This window comes from Oncorhynchus clarkii, chromosome 8, assembly GCF_045791955.1.
Source record: "Oncorhynchus clarkii lewisi isolate Uvic-CL-2024 chromosome 8, UVic_Ocla_1.0, whole genome shotgun sequence".
NCBI lineage: Eukaryota > Metazoa > Chordata > Actinopteri > Salmoniformes > Salmonidae > Oncorhynchus > Oncorhynchus clarkii.
This window is the reverse complement of record NC_092154.1, coordinates 20,871,099-20,887,905: the sequence shown is the minus strand read 5'-3', so window position 1 is coordinate 20,887,905 and position 16,807 is coordinate 20,871,099. Positions and strand designations below refer to the sequence as shown.

Genomic DNA, 16,807 nt, shown 5'->3' with positions numbered 1-16,807 from the left:
AGTCGGAAGTTTACATACACCTTGGCCAAATACATTTAAACTCAGTTTTTCACAATTCCAGACATTTAATCCTAGTAAAAATTCCCTGTAATAGGTCAGTTAGGATCACCACTTATTTTAAGAATGTGAAATATCAGAATAATAGTGATTGATTTATTTCAGCTTTTATTTCTTTCAGCACATTCCCAGTGGGTCAGAAGTTTACATACACTCAATTAGTATTTGGTAGCATTGACTTTAAATAGTTGGGTCTAACGTTTCGGGTAGCCTTCCACAAGCTTCCCACAATAAGTTGGGTGAATTTTGGCCCATTCCTCCTGACAGAGCTGGTGTAACTGAGTCAGGTATGTAGGCCTCCTTGCTCGCATATGCTTTTTCAGCTCTGCCCACTAATTTTCTATAGGATTGAGGTCATGGCTTTGTGATGGCTACTCCAATACCTTGTTGACTTTGTTGTCCTTAAGCCATTTTGCCACAACTTTGGAAGTATGCTTGGGGACATTGTCCATTTGGAAGACCCATTTGCGACCAAGTTTTAACTGATGTCTTGAGATGTTGCTTCAATATATCCACATCATTTTCTGTCCTCATGCTCATGCTATTTTGTGAAGTGCACTAGTCCCTCCTGCAGCAAAGCACCCCCACAACATGATGCTGCCACCCCTGTGCTTCACGGTTGAGATGGTGTTCTTCAGCTTGCAAGCCTCCCCCTTTTTCCTCCAAACATAACGATGGCCATTATGGCCAAACAGGTCTATTTTTGTTTCATCAGACCAGAGGACATTTCTCAAAAGTACGATCTTTGTCCCCATTTGCAGTTGCAAACCGTAGTCTGGCTTTTTTTATGGCGGTTTTGGAGCAGTGGCTTTTTCCTTGCTGAGCGGCCTTTCAGGTTATGTTGATTTAGGACTCGTTTTACTGTGGATATAGATACTTTTGTACCTGTTTCTTCCAGCATCTTCACAAGGTCCTTTGCTGCTGTTCTGGGATTGATTTACACTTTTCGCACCAAAGTACGTTCATATCTAGGAGACAGAACGCGTCTCCTTCCTGAGCGGTATGAAGGCTGCGTGGTCCCATGGTGTTTATACTTGCGTGCTATTGTTTATACAGATGAACGTGGTACCTTCAGGCGTTTGGAAATTGCTCCCAAGGATGAACCAGACTTGTGGAGGCCTACAAAAAAAAGTGCACCTCCAATGGACTCAAATCATGTCAATTAGCCTATCAGAAGCTTCTAAAGCCATGACATAGTTTTCTGGAATTTTCCAAGCTGTTTAAAGGCACAGGGAATTTAGTGAATGTAAACTTCCGACAGACTGGAATTGTCATACAGTGAAATAATCGGTCTGTAAACAACTGTTGGAAGAATGACTTGTCATGCACAAAGTAGATGTCCTTATCGCCTTGCCAAACTATAGTTTGTTAACAATAAATTTGTGTAGTGGTTGAAAAACTAGTTTTTATGAATCAAATCAAATATTATTTGTCACATGCAGATAATGCGAGGGTAGCGAAATGCTTGTGCTTCTAGTTCCGACAATGCAGTAATAACCAACAAGTAATCTAACCTAACAATTTCACAACAACTACCTTTACACTTGTTTGTATAAGGAATGAAAGAATATGTACATAAAAATTATATGAATGAGTAATATACAGAACGGCATAGGCATGATGCAGTAGATGGTATCGAGTACAGTATAACCTACATTACTCATATGTAAAAATGTATGAGGCATTGTTTAAAGTGCCTTGGTGTAAATTTTTTACATTTATTAAAGTGGCTGGAGTTGAGTCAGTATGTTGGCAGCAGCCACTCAATGTTAGTGATGGCCTTGAGCCTTGGCTTTGATGCACCTGTACTGACCTCGCCTTCTGGATGATAGCGGGGTGAACAGGCAGTGGCTCGGGTGGTTGTTGTCCTTGTTGATCTTTATGGCCTTCCTGTGACATTGGGTGCTGTAGTGTCCTGGAGGGCAGGTAGTTTGCCCCCGGTGATGCGTTGTGCAGATCCCACTACCTTCTGGAGAGCCTTACGGTTGTGGGAGGCGCAGTTGCCGAACCAGGCGGTGGTACAGCCTGACAGGATGCTCTCGATTGTGCATCTGTAGAGGTTTGTGCTTTTGGTGACAAGCCAAATTTCTTCAGCCTCCTGAGGTTGAAGAGGCGCTACTGCGCCTAAACCACGCTGTCTGTGTGGGTGGACCAATTCAGTTTGTCCAGGATGTGTACGCCGAGGAATTTAACTTACTACCCTCTCCTCTACCGTCCCGCCGATGTTTCCTGAAGTCCACGATCATCTCCTTTGTTTTGTTGTGTGAGGTTATTGTCCTGACACCACACTCCAAGGGCCCTCACCACCTCCCTGTATACCGTCTCGTCGTTGTTGGTAATCAAGCCTACCAACTGTAGTGTCGTCCGCAAACTTGATGATTGAGTTGGAGGCGTGCATGGCCACGCAGGCGTGTGTGTACAGGGAGTACAGGAGAGGGCTCAGAACTGCACCCTTGTGGGGCCCCAGTGTTGAGGATCAGCGGGGTGGAGTTGCTACCTCCCCATCTCCATCTGGGGGTGGCACGTCAGGAAGTCCAGTACCCAGTTGTTGAGGGCAGGGTCGAGTCCCAGGTTCTCGAGCTTGATGGCGAGTTTGGAGGGTACTATGGTGTTAAATGATGAGCTGCAGTCGATGAACAGCATTCTCACATAGGTATTCCTCTTGTCCAGATGGGTTAGGGCAGTGTGGTTGCGATTGCGTTGTCTGTGGACCTATTGGGGTGGGTAGCAAATTGGAGCGGGTCTAGAGTGTCAGGTAGGGTGGAGGTGATGTGGTCCTTGACTAGTCTCTCAATGCACTTCATGATGACGGAAGTGAGTGCTACGGGGCGGTAGTCGTTTAGCTCAGTTACCTTAGCTTTCTTAGGAACAGGAACAATGGTGGCCCTCTTGAAGCATGTGGGAACAGCAGACTGGGATAAGGATTGATTGAATATTTCCGTAAACACACCAGCCAGCTGGTCTGCGCATGCTCTGAGGACGCAGCTAGGGATGCGGGCCGGTTTTAGAAGCGGGCCGTGTTAGTGGCACTGTATTGTCCTCAAAGCGAGCAAAGAAGTTGTTAAGTCTGTCTGCGAGCAAGGCATCCTGGTCCGTAACGGGGCTGGTTTTCTTTTTGTAATCTGTGATTGACGGTTACCCTGCCACATCCCTCCTGTGTCTGAGCTGTTGAATTGCAACTCTACTTTGTCTCTATACTGACGCTTAGCTTGTTTGATTGCCTTGCGGAGGGATTAGCTACACTGTTTGTATTCGGTCATTTTTCCGGTCACCTTGCCCTGGTTAAAAGCAGTGGTTTGCACTTTCAGTTTTGCACAAATGCTGCCATCAATCCACGGTTTCTGGTTTGGGAATGTTTTAATAGTTGCTGTGGGTACGACATCGCTGATGCACTTGATAATAAACTCGCTCACCGAATCAGCGTATTCGTCAATGTTGTTTGACGCAATGCGGAAAAGGGCAAGACTCCATCCTAAGTGTATGTAAACTTCCGACTTCACCTGTACGTCCTTCTCTCTGGAACATGATGCTTCCAAAACAATCTGTCGGATTCACATTCTCCAATATTCTCCTAAAACCATTATCCAGATTCTCAGCTCTATCATTCCGTGATTTATTTTGAGCTGTGCCCTTTTCTGTGAAATGGAGAGGATACATTTTTTTTTTTTTTTTTTTTTTACATTGGATGAAAGTAGAGAGTCAGAGCTAGAAAATGGTATATCATACACTGCAGTTGAGGAACAATGGGAAAGTAATTTTGCTTTGAAAGTTGATAAACTTACAAACCCACTTTTGAGAAAATGGCCCTTTAATGTTTTGGTACCTACTGGAGAGCTCTTCTTTGTCTACACCCATTCAGCATCGTTCACACCCTCTTAAGACTTAGTCCTATCCATCTCTATGGATTCACATGTGAGGCAGTGTGGTGTAAACACTATATCAAATAAAATGTTTTCTCTCACATGCACAGGATACAGAAGGTGTAAACGGTACAGTGATAGTGGCAAACCTGAATCTCTTAACTTTTGAGTCCTGTTGTCATGTTGAGTAAGTGCGCTGTGCAGAGCCGTGTCCTTGTCACTGATATTTGGGTTGAAGCCTGGTTCTGCCTGTGGCTACTGCACCTCTCTGGTTGGGGATGCAGTTAACAGTTAGCTCCTTAGCAACCAGCCATCGATGGCCACTGCACATGCCATTTTAGTGAGCTCCAATATTTGTCAGCCAAATCTGTCAAAAGGAATCACGGCTGACAAACATACAGCTGATTATTATTTTGCGTCATCTGTTTTTTCAGTTGTTACATGATAAAATAACTAATATAATTGATTTACACTTTGACCTACCTGCAACATGACATCTGTTTGCTAATAGACTATCATATGTACTCACATCACTAGCTGTGTTATCTTCTTCTGGTTTAACTGTATTCTCTCTCTCTCTCTCTCTCTCTCTCTCTCTCTCTGTGTCTCTGTGTCTCTGTGTCTCTGTGTCTCTGTCTCTCTGTGTCTCTGTCTCTCTGTCTCTCTGTCTCTCTGTCTCTCTGTCTCTCTGTCTCTCTGTCTCTCTGTCTCTCTGTCTCTCTGTCTCTCTGTCTCTCTGTCTCTCTGTGTCTCTGTGTCTCTCTGTCTCTGTGTCTCTGTGTCTCTCTGTCTCTCTGTCTCTCTCTGTGTCTCTCTGTGTCTCTCTGTGTCTCTCTGTGTCTCTCTGTGTCTCTCTGTGTCTCTCTGTGTCTCTCTGTGTCTCTGTCTCTCTCTGTGTCTCTGTCTCTCTCTGTGTCTCTCTGTCTGTGTAGTGTGACTTGGGACCATGACGACAGAGGTGGGATCTGAAACAGAGGTGAAAAAAGAGCCGGAGAAGGCGGAGGAGCAGCCTGCAGAACCTGAACGACCAGCCACCAACCAGACAGACGAGGTCAAGGTCGTTGAGGCTGCCGAGCAGTCCAACGAAAGCCCCGCTCTGGCCACAGACTCAGCAGAGGCAAAGGAGAACCAGGAGGAGGCCCAGCCTGCCGACAACGCCACAGGACCGGAGGGAGAGGAGCCCCCAGCCTCACCACCAGCTTCAGAGAAGAAAGGCATCTCCAGGTTCCTCCCTCCATGGCTTAAGAGGCAAAAGTCTCAGAGCACGGTGGGACCCAAAGAGAGCCAGGTGACACCCAAGGAAGAGGGAGGTGTGGTTCTGTTGAAGGGGGAGGGTGAAAAGGCGGAGCAGGCCGAAGCAGAGCAGACATCATCGACCACAGCAGCTGAGCCACAGGTTGAAGAAGAGCAAGTGAACGGCGAGGCGGAGCCAGAACAGAAAGAGGAAGTGAATTCAGAGGAGCAAGCGGAGAATCATTCCACTGGCAGTGCAGAAACTCAGGTATGCTAGCCGATATTCGCCATATAAATTCTCTACACACCCCTTACTGTTTCTCCATTATCTTTGCATTGGTTTTTCAATTAAACTATTCTCAGATTTAGATGGATTCCTGGCAGGTGAGAACCCAGATTACTATGTTTACTGTAGCTTTACTTATTGAGATGGTCTGCTTCTCTGCTGGCTTGCTGACAGTAGTGTGTCATTGTTGACCTTGCAGTCACCCAACTTGATTCAACCACAGCAAGCCAAGCAGGGACCCTGAGGAATGGGTGCCACTTATTTCAATCCACTAGAGCTCTCTGCCAATGTTCATCCTTTGCAACCCTGAGGTTAGGAGTTATGAGTTTAAAAAAACAATGTATGTTGATACAGTATTATTCATCAGTCACAGAGAAGGTACTGCTCTATTAGTATAGAGATGTTGAATGTTCTCCTTATTGGTCTTTTATAGATATTATTTAATAAGACGTTTGTATTATGTTGGGATCCCTGCAAGCTATTTTGCTGCAGGAGAAACATCTCCTCGTTGTGCTTGTCGATATTCCAGCCAAACCCTTGTCCATGTTAAAAATGTTATCCACCCGATGACATCATCTGCGGTGATCAGGCCAATGGAAAACATGAGTTCGGCTGGTTAAAAGCAGTGTGTACTGCGATCAAAGTTACACTCTTGGTTCTCAGAGCCGTGCCAACAATCTATGGCACTAAGCAGAACTAGGCTACTCTTTGACAAATCACTGTTGACAAAATGGCCTGCATGGATTTAAAGGGTTGTTCTGTCTCTGATTCTCCTCTTGGTGATTTGTGTCTAGCCTGCTAAGGAGGAGAAAGCATCAGAGAAATCTCAGGAGAAGAGTGCAGCGGAGGAGGAGAAAAAAGAAACAGAGGAAGGAGGAGAGGAGAAGAAAGACCAGGAAGAGAGCTTGAAGCCCGAGGGAGGGCGTTATTTTATCAAGTCGCCTCTGAAACTGACCAAGAAGGTGAAGATGGTGATGTGTCATGTGATCATGCTGGATGGAAGCCAGTTCCCCTGTGAGGTGGAGGTGAGTGTCTTAAGTCTATCCCATTGTTCTAAGAAAAGTAACACACTCTATATCAAAGTCCAGATCCTGGACGAGATCACTTCAGATCATATGTGACCGACCGCCTTGATTCGGTCTTATGTTGCAAAAAAAAAATATATATATATTTTTTTTTACATTGGATGAAAGTAGAGACTCAGAGCTATAAAATGGTATATCATACACTGCAGTTGAGGAACAATGGGAAAGTCATTTTGCTTTGAAAGTTGATAAACTTGCAACCCCACTTTTGAGAAAATGGCCCTTTTAATGTTTTGGTACCTACTGGAGATCTCTTCTTTGTCTACACCCATTCAGCATTGTTCACACCCTCTTAGTCCCATCCATCTCTATGGATTCACATGTGAGGCCATGTGGTGTAAACACACTATATCAAATAAAATGTGTTTTTTTCTCACATGCACAGGATACAGAAGGTGTAAACGGTACAGTGATAGTGCTTGCATAGTTGCAATATCAAAAACAGAAAGTGTCCAGATTATGCTTACCTGACACACTTGGCTGAATTGATGGGTCTCATGTGAAGGAAATGCTATAACCCCCTCATCTAGCTAAGTGGATGGGTCTCTATTTCCTAGAGTAGACAGTACACATGTTCATGAAATACAATTGATGGCCGTAATCACCCCCAGACACACCTGCTATTTTGATGGGTCCTGTTATGATCCATTGTCTTTTCTTTGGACTTGTAGCTAGCTAACTAAACAATGAACCAGAATAACCCCAACTCATACTACCAATACAAACATTGTCATAGCTGTAGTATGAATCTGCAGGTAGCGCAAGTTAACAAACTAGGTTCAATGTTAGCTAGCTAACATTAGGTTATAACTAGCAATGCAAATGGATTTCTGATTCGAATAATATTACTACACCGATCGTACATGTAACGTTAGTTAGCGAGACAGCAAGCTAATGTTTGCTAGCTAACGAACAGTACGCTTTAACTTGCAATAAAACAACATTCTGACTAAATTAGAACGTTATATCTGGAAAATGTACCTAGACTCTTACCTGTATACATGGATCAACGCATCACGGCAGACTGTCACCATTTAACTCCGTTTTGTTTGTAGCTACATCTTGTTTGCCCAGCTTTGTGTCAAGTCACTCCGGTTCACACTGACTGTGGCATGTGCAGAAAGTAGCCCATCACTTTTTCCTACTGATCTGTCGATGGCGCCTGCTAAATTCAGGGCATCAATGTTGAGAAAAGTACCAAAACTTTTGTACTTCTCGATGGCTAATGTTATATCTTTCAAAAACAGCATTGTAGGAAGGACTGTCAATGCACACTGAACAGCTCACGTAAAAGACTTGCTACGTGGAAGACCAATCCAAACTCATCTCTCGGCATGCCCAGCCATTATCACAGCCATTCATGGCTAGTGGGAAGGTTCCTGCTTTTTTTCCCATGGCTAAACCAACTAGAATCGTAATTTACCAATTTTATTTGTATTTATGGATGTAATACAAGTTTAAGGCACATGAAAGTTCAAATGTTCCAGACGGCATTTCTGCCCCCAAAAACATATTGATTAAAAAAAATCTGCTTACGTTCAAATGCTGCTCCTGTGAAGTAGTGACGTGCGACATACGCCTAGTTTCCTGAAATGAGTCACATATCGTTGAACATTGGTGATAGAAGTCAGACCAGATGTTTCAAGTGTTTACTATAGTGTATATTGTGAGGAGTTCCAAGGTTATTTTGAAGCTTGTGGTAATTGCCTTTTTTCTATCCTTCAGAGGAAAAAAATAGCCTACCTTTTAATCCTGTGTTCTGACAGATTAATAGCCTAGTTCACATGTCAAACTCATTCCACTGAGGGCCTGCGGGTTTTCACTCCTCCCTTGTACTTGATTGATGAATTAAGGCCACTGATTATTAAGGAACTCTTCTCATCTAGTTGTCTTAAGTCAGGCATTCCCAAACGTTTTCACTCAGGCTCCCCTTCCAGCATTGGAGAACATCCTGCCCCCCCCCCCAAATCTATTTCTATGTGCACAAGCACTGTTCATCACACAAACTGTTCACACCCTTATTGTTGGAGAGACAATTTTGCACGTTTTAAAGCTTATTTTCTGAAAAAACAATTCAAGGGGTACAGAACATTTAGCAGATTTAAAGTACATTTTCTTGCAATTATATATATTTTGCCATGTCTCGTGAAATTTGAGTGACTCGGAACGTTAAAACAATCTATGGGCTAAAAAATGTTAGCTGACATGGGCTAGTTGATTTTGGACGTTTGACAAGTTCTAAATAGCTCTAAGGTATACAATGACTAACATGACGAGGAAAACAGATGATGCACTACCCAATTACACCTTTCAAGAGTAAGTTGAAAGCCGGACTGAGTTTCTCGGGGCGCGCCCCACCATTTGGGAACTACAGAGGAACTGTGAAATAAAATATAAAACCACTGGTCTAGGTCTTAATTGAAAGGGAAAAACCTAAAACCAGCAGACACTAGGCCCTCCATGGAATGAGGTTGACACCCCTGGCTGAGTTGTATCTCTGCGCTAAGATTCAGAACCATTGTCATGTTTACTTAGTATTGTCCCAGGAGAAAACAGTACAGTGCACCCATCCCCTGGATGTATTGGAGCTGTCCACAGCACTGACTGTAGCCTCTCCTTATTCTATGAGCCTCATTAACGTAATGTTGTTTAGTGCAGGAAGAGGAGAGCGTAACGTATAATCCTGTTGAATAGATTGCCAGGTTTTCATGTCAGGCCCATTGTTATTTCCTCCCATGCTACCGGTCGACCCTGGGACTATTTATAGCTTCTCTGCTATGTGCTGCTGCTTCTGCAGATGATCTCAACAGGACATCAACCTGTAAACACAGGACAGGTGGTGACTGGATGATTCTCACCAAACTGGCATTTCACAACAAACAAACACACAAACAAACAAACAAACAAACAAACACAAACAAACAAACAAAACAAACCCCTTGACTTTTTACACATTTTGTTACTTTACAGCCTTATTCGAGAATTGATTAAATAAAAATCCTCAGCAATCTACACACAATACCCCATAATGACAAAGCAAAAACAGCTTTGTAGAATTGTTTGCAAATGTATTAAAAATAAACATACCTTATTTACATAAGTATTCAGACCCTTTGCTATGAGGCTTGAAATTGAGCTCAGATGCATCCTGTTTCCATTGATCATCCTTGAGGTTTCTATAACTTAATTGGAATCCACCTGTGGTAAATTCAATTAATTGGACAGGATTTGGAAAGGCACACATCTGTCTATATAAGGTCCCACAGTTGACGGTACATGTCAGAGCAAAAACCAAGCCTTAAGGTCAAAGGTATTGTCCGTAGAGCTCTGAGACGGGATTGTGTCGAGGCACAGATCTGGGGAAAGGTACCAACAGACTTCTGGGGCGTTGAAGGTCCCCAAGAACACAGTGGCCTCCATCATTCTTAAATGGAAGAAGTTTGGAACCACCTAGACTCTCCTTAGAGCTCGCCACCCGGCCAAACTGAGCAGTCTGGGGAGAAGGGCCTTCGTCAGGGAGGTGACCAAGAACACGATGGAGCTCTGTCAGAGTGACCAGAGTTCCTCTGTGGAGATGGGAGAACTTTCTAGAAGGACAACCATCTCTGTAGCACTCTACCAATCAGGCCTTTATGGTAGTGGCCAGACAGAAGCCACTCCTCAGTAAAAGGCACATGACAGCCCGCTTGGAGTTTGCCAAAAGACTCTCAGACCATGAGAAACACGATTCTCTGGTCTGATGAAACCAATATTTGACTCTTTAGCCTGAATGCCAAGCATCACATCTGAAGGAAACCTGGCACCATCCCTAAAGCATGGTGGTGGCAGCATCAGGCTGTGGGGGTGTTTTTCAGCAGCAGGGACTGGTAGACTAGTCAGGGTCGAGGGAACGATGAATGGAGCGAAGTACAGAGGTCCTTGATAAAAACTCGCTCAGGACCACAGACGGGTGAAGGTTCACCTTCCAACAGGACAACGACCTGTTGCACAAAGCCAATTCAACGCAGGAGTGGCTTCGGGACAAGTCTCAATGTCCTTGAGTGACCCAGCCAGAGGCCAGATGTTCGATCGAGTTGAACATCTCTGGAGAAACTTAAAACTAGCTGTGCAGCAATGTTCCCCATCCAACCCGAAATGTGAGAAACTCCCAAATACAGGTGTGTCAAGCGTGTAGCGTCATACCCAAGAACACTCAATGCTGCCAAAGGTGCTTCATCAAAGTACTGATTAAAGGGTCAAAATACTAATGTAAATGTGTCATTTCTGTTTTATTTTCTATACACTACCAGTCGAAAGTTTGGAGACACTTACTCATTCAACAATTTTTCTTTATTTGTACAATTTTCTACATTGTGGAATAATAGTGAATACATCAAAACTATTAAATAACACATGGTATCATGCAGTAACCAAAAAAAATGTTATACAAATCTAAATATATTTTAGATTCTTCAAAGTAGCCACCCTTTGCCTTGATGACAGCTTTGCACACTCTTGGCACATATGCTGAGCACTTGTTGGCTGCTTTTCTTTCACTCTGCAGTCCAACATATCCCAAACCATCTCATTTGGGTTGAGGTCAGGTGATTGTGGAGGCCAGGTCTTCTGATGCAGGACTCATCACTCTCCTTCTTGGTTTATTGCAGCAGAATGCTGTGGTAGCAATGCTGGTTAAGTGTGCCTTGAATTCTAAATAAATCCTTGTCACCAGCAAAGCACCATCACACCACCTCTATGCTTTATGGTGGGAACCACACATGTGGAAATCATCCATTCACCTACTCTGCGTCTCACAAAGACACGGCGGTTGGAACCAAAAATCTCGTTTGGAATTATCAGACCAAAGGACAGATTTCAACCAGTCTAATATCAATTTCTTGTGTTTCTTGGCCCAAGCAAGTCTCTTCTTATTATTGGTGTCCTTTTAGTAGTGTTTTCTTTACAGCAATTTGACCATGAAGGCCTAATTCACAGCCCAAGTAACACACATCAAAATCAACTGTTCAGAGGAGACTGCCTCTGAACAGTTGATTTTGATGTGTGTTACTTGAACTCTAGCATTTATTTGGGCTACAATCTGAGGTGCAGTTAATTGCCGATTTCTGCGGATGGTATCTAATGGACTTATCCTCTGTAGCAGAGGCAACTCTGGGTCTTCCTTTCCTGTGGCGGTCTGAGAGCAATTTTCATCATAGCACTTGATGGTTTTTGGAACTGCACTTGAAGTTCTTGGAGTTTAATGCATTGGCTGACCTTGTCTTTAAAGTAATGATGAACTGTCATTTCTCTTTGCTTATTTGAGCTGTTCTTGCCATAATGTGTACTTGGTCTTTTACCAAATAGGGCTTCCTTCTGTATACCACCCCTACCATGTCACAATACAACTGATTGGCTCAAACACATATTTTATTTGTATTATTTCACCTTTTATTTAACTAGGTAAGCTAGTTGAGAACAAGTTCTCATTTACAACTGTGACCTGGCCAAGATAAAGCAAAGCAGCGTGACACAAACAACAACAGTTACACATGGAATAAACAAGCGTACAGTCAATACAATAGAAAGTCTATATACAGTGTGTGCAGATGGGGTGAGGAGGTAGGCAATAAATAGGCCATAGTAGCAAAGTAATTACAATTTAGCAGAGTAACACTGGAGTGATAAATGAGCAGACGATGATGTGCAAGTAGAGATACTGGTGTGCAAAAGAGCAGAACAGTAAATAAAAACTATGGGGATGAGGTAGGTAGATTGGGCTGGCTATTTACAGATGGACTATATACAGCTGCAGCGATCGGTTAGCTGCTCCGATAGCTGATGTTTAAAGTTAGCAAGGGAAATATAAGTCTCCAGCTTCAGCGATTTTTGCAATTCGTTCCAGTCACTGGCAGCAGAGAACTGGAAGGAAAGGCAGCCAAAGGTGTTGGATTTGGGGATGACTGATGAGATATACCTGCTGGAGCGCATGCGGTGGGGTGGGTGTTGTTATCTTGACCAGTGAGCTGAGAAGGCAGAGCTTTACCTAGCGTAGACTTCTAGATGACCTGGAGCCAATGGGACTGGCGACGAATATGTAGCGAGGGCCAGCCGACTAGAGCATACAGGTCGCAGTGGTGGGTGGTATATGGGGCTTTGGTAACAAAACAGATGGCACTGCGATAGACTGCATCCAGTTTGCTGAGTAGAGTGTTGGAAACTATTTTGTAGATGACGTCGCCGAAGTCGAGGATCGGTAGGGTAAGTTTGGCGGCGTGAGTGAAGGAGGCTTTGTTGCGAAATAGAAAGCCGATTCTAGATTTCATTTTTGATTGGAGATGTTTAACATGAGTCTGGAAGGAGAGTTTACAGTCTAACCAGACACCTAGGTAGTTCTCCACATATTCTAGGTCAGAAACGTCCAGGGTAATGATGCTAGTCGGGCAGGCGGGTGCGGGCAGCGAACGGTTGAAAAGCATGCATGTGGTTTTACTAGCGTTTTTATGAGCAGTTGGAGGCCACGGAAGGAGTGTTGTATAGGATTGAAGCTCGTTTGGAGGGTAGTTAACCTCTCTAGTCTATGTGGGACTTTAGTGTCCCACCTGGCCAACATCCAGTGAGATTGCAGAGCGCCAAATTCATATACAGAAATACTCATTATTAAAATTCAGGAAAGATACAATTATTTTACATAGGTTTAAATATTATTAACTTGTGAATCCAACCACTGTAAGATTTCAAAAATGCTTTACGGCGAAAGCATACCTTACAATTATTTAAGAACATGGCCCAGAAGACAAATCATTACAAACAGTAACCAGCCAAGTAGAAGAGTTACACAAGTCAGAAATAGAGAAAATGAATCACTTACCTTTGATCTACATATGGTTGCACTCAAGACATTCATTTATTCAATAAATGTTCCTTTTGTTTGATAGTGTCTTTATATCTGAAAACCTCTTTGTTTACATGTTTTCTTCAGTAATCCACAGGCTCAAACGCAGTCACAACAGGCAGACAAAAAAAATTAAAATTGTATCTGTAAAGTTCATAGAAACATGTCAAACGATGTTTGTATTCAATCCTCAGGTTGTTTTTAGCCTAAATAATCGATAATATTTAAACCGGACAATAACGTAGTCAATATAAAAGGTAAACAAGAAAGGCACTCTCTCGGTCGCGCGCATGAAAAAGCTCTGACACGGCAGGGTCCACTCATTCAGACTGCTCTTACTCCCTCATTTTTCAAAATACAAGCCTGAAACAATTTATTAAGACTGTTGACATTGAGTGGAAGGCATAGGAACTGCAATTTGAGTCTTAAGTCAATGGATACTGTAATGGCATTGAATAGAAAACTACAAACAAACAACAATCCTACTTCCTGAATGGATTTTTCTCAGGTTTTTGCCTGCCAAATCAGTCCAATTATATGCATATCCTATGTTCTGGGGCCTGAGTAGAAGGCAGTTTAATTTGGGCACACTTTTCATCCAAAATTCCAAATGCTGCCCCCTACCCTAGAGAAGTTAAGTGTCCAAAGAAGGGCCAGATGTATACAAAATGGTATCAGGGAATCACCCGCAGAAAGAGCGACATCATTGATATATACAGAGAAAAGAGTCGGCCCGAGAATTGAACCCTGTGGTACCCCCATAGACTGACAGAGGTCCGGACAACAGGCCCTCCGATTTGACACACTGGACTCTGTCTGCGAAGTAGTTGGTGAACCATGTGAGGCAGTCATTTGAGAAACCAAGGCTATTGAGACTGGCCAGGTTGATGACGGCTGCACAGTACTGTCTTTTATTCATGGCTTAGGTGCACCCGTGACCAGCTCGGAAACCGGATTGCACCGCGGAGAAGGTACGGTGGGATTCAAAATGGTCAGTAATCTGTTTGTTGACTTGGCTTTCGAAGACTTTAGAGAGGCAGGATGGATATAGGGCTATAACAGTTTGGGTCTAGAGTGTCACCCCCTTTTAAAGAGGGGGATTACCGCGGCAGCTTTCCAATCTTTAGGGATCTCAGACGATACGAGAGGTTGAACAGACCGGTAATAGGGGTTGCAACAATGGCGGCGGATAATTTTAGAAAGAGAGGGTCCAGATTGTCTAGCCCAGCTGATTTGTCCAGGTTCAGGAAAGAAATTCCACATGACTTTTAACAAGGCATACCTGTTAATTGAAATGTATTCCAGGTGACTACCTCATGAAGCTGGTTGAGAGAGTTCACCCCTTATTTTGGCATAAGTACTATAACTACATGCATGTTTTTTCAATGTCAAAAGTGGACTTAAGATTTTTTGGGTTTTAAATGCTTATGTCTTTACAGCCACTTAGTTTGTTAGGAAGTGGTTATGTATGGTTTTAAGGTATTTTAGATGTGAGTTCTGGTGGGCCTTTGCACTTCAGCAATCAAAGGGATGGTGGGGTGCTCAACAACTTTGACAAAAATCATGAAGTGCTTACCAATAAAAACAACCAAAGAACTAAATGGAGGTAGAAAGGAGTTAAGATTTGATTTATTTTGATGTCTTCCTCAACAGCAGGAAGATGCCAGATTGACATCGAGCCGTCATTCACCTACTGGCATCTTGTATAATGGATTATAGTGAGCAAAAATACATTGCAGCTTCTGTTGTTGACTTCTCCAATTCTTCCATTCTACCTTGAATTGGACTTTTGGATGTTTTTCTTTTTTTTTGGTAAGCACTAATGTATTTTAAGAGTATCTATCTAAATTGAATGGTATCCTATGGGCACATGGCATAACATGATATGCCTATAAAGTATCTAAATATTTGGGGACATTGACACAACTGTCTTGGGCTCTACAATATAGGTAAGTGCTAAAACAGGTACACATCCTCTAAGTGGCAGGGTTGTTTACTTAAACACAAACTCCAGATGGTGGCTTTAAGTAAATTAAATGGTTTATACACCCATATTTCTTAACAACCCCTACTTTATCAAATAACTGTTTTACAAAACATCTATACAGTAGGTGTGAGCAGTGGTCCTAGTAAATAAAGCTACCAGCACAGCACACCTATTGACTACATTAGAAAGAGCTTATTATCATTACAATACGGTTCACATTACCAAAAACATCCTAAAAATGTCTGTATTGAGGTGTGTTTCGGTAATGTCCTTGTCGCAATCTGGAAGTAATAGGAGAACGCAATGACGAGACCACATCACTAAAGCCCTTTTCATGCCTTTTTATTTATCTAGGCAAGTCAGTTAAGAAGTACGCTGGGCCAATTGTGTGCCACCCTATGGCACTCCCAATCACGGACAGTTGTGATCCAGCCTGGATTCGAATAAGGTACTATAGTGACTAGAGGTTGACCGATTAATCGGAGTGGCCGATTTAATTAGGGCAGTTTTCATAGCAATCGGAAATCAGTGTTTATGGGCGCCAATTTGCCTATGCTTTTTAGTAATTTCGCTAAGGAGAAGGTCAAGCGTTGTAAAGGGGGCGTTTGAGAATAAGATTCTCGTTTTGAAGGCATTTAAGTGAAGAAATTTAAGTGTAACTTGTTCTCTAGATTCGTGGGTCATTTTTAAATATTTTTTAAAATAAACGATTGTAGTGTTTACAGCAACTTCAAGAAGTCTTACTGTAACGAGAAACATGTCCAGACAATATTTTACATAAAGATTAGTTTGCTGTAAACTTCAACCAGTATACTATTTTTATGATTTATTGGACAAACCGCAACATATTTTGTTTTATTCAAATAAGTTAGTTTTTTCTAAAGTAAAATTGTATAAAATTACCTGCAAATTTAATCTGGACACATTTCGGTAATGAGAATTTGGGTTGAAAATGCACAAAATTCAGGTGAATATGTAACATTGATTTAAAAGATAACTGTGCCATAAACTAGGCATCTTAGTCTTCAGAATGACAGTTGATTGTTGCAGATGCATCATGTTTGCAACTGTCTTGGTTTAAAACTGGTTTCATGAGAATCACCCGACCATCTAGGACACACAGCAGGGAGAGGAGTGCACAGAGACGAACATCAGGGAGATGAGATTTAACCATTTTGCTGACTCTGCTTCTCTCAGGGACCATGACAACGTTGCTAATACTGTATTTGGTAGGTCTAAATCTCAGCTGGGTTAAAGGATTTATTGTTGATTTAGGCCCATCTCTAGAATGCAATAAATTATGGTTATTTCATTTTTGATCTTGAGCCAGTAAATTCTGGTGTGCCCTGTAAGAGGTAGGATAGAGAGGCTGAACACATCAAGGCAGCCAGTCTTGGCTCACTAAATGGTTCTCATCGTCTCTGCATG

At 42.7% G+C, this 16,807-nt stretch overlaps 1 protein-coding gene across 19 annotated transcripts in view; it reads left to right on the top strand.

Moving 5' to 3' along the window:
• The window catches only part of LOC139415091 (protein 4.1-like), a 106,275-nt gene that overhangs the window by 44,431 nt on the left and 45,037 nt on the right, over positions 1-16,807 (top strand). For 17 of the 19 annotated variants that reach the window (XR_011634936.1, XR_011634935.1, XR_011634933.1 and 14 more), the window contains exons 2-3: positions 4,850-5,418; positions 6,231-6,461. Coding sequence is in view for 12 of the 19 variants with exons in the window: in XM_071162893.1 (XP_071018994.1) it covers positions 4,864-5,418; positions 6,231-6,461 (786 nt within the window). In the remaining 7 variants the exon portion in view is untranslated. The remainder of the gene's footprint in view (positions 1-4,849; positions 5,419-6,230; positions 6,462-16,807) is intronic. The other 2 variants (XR_011634937.1, XM_071162902.1) reach the window with 1 other exon arrangement.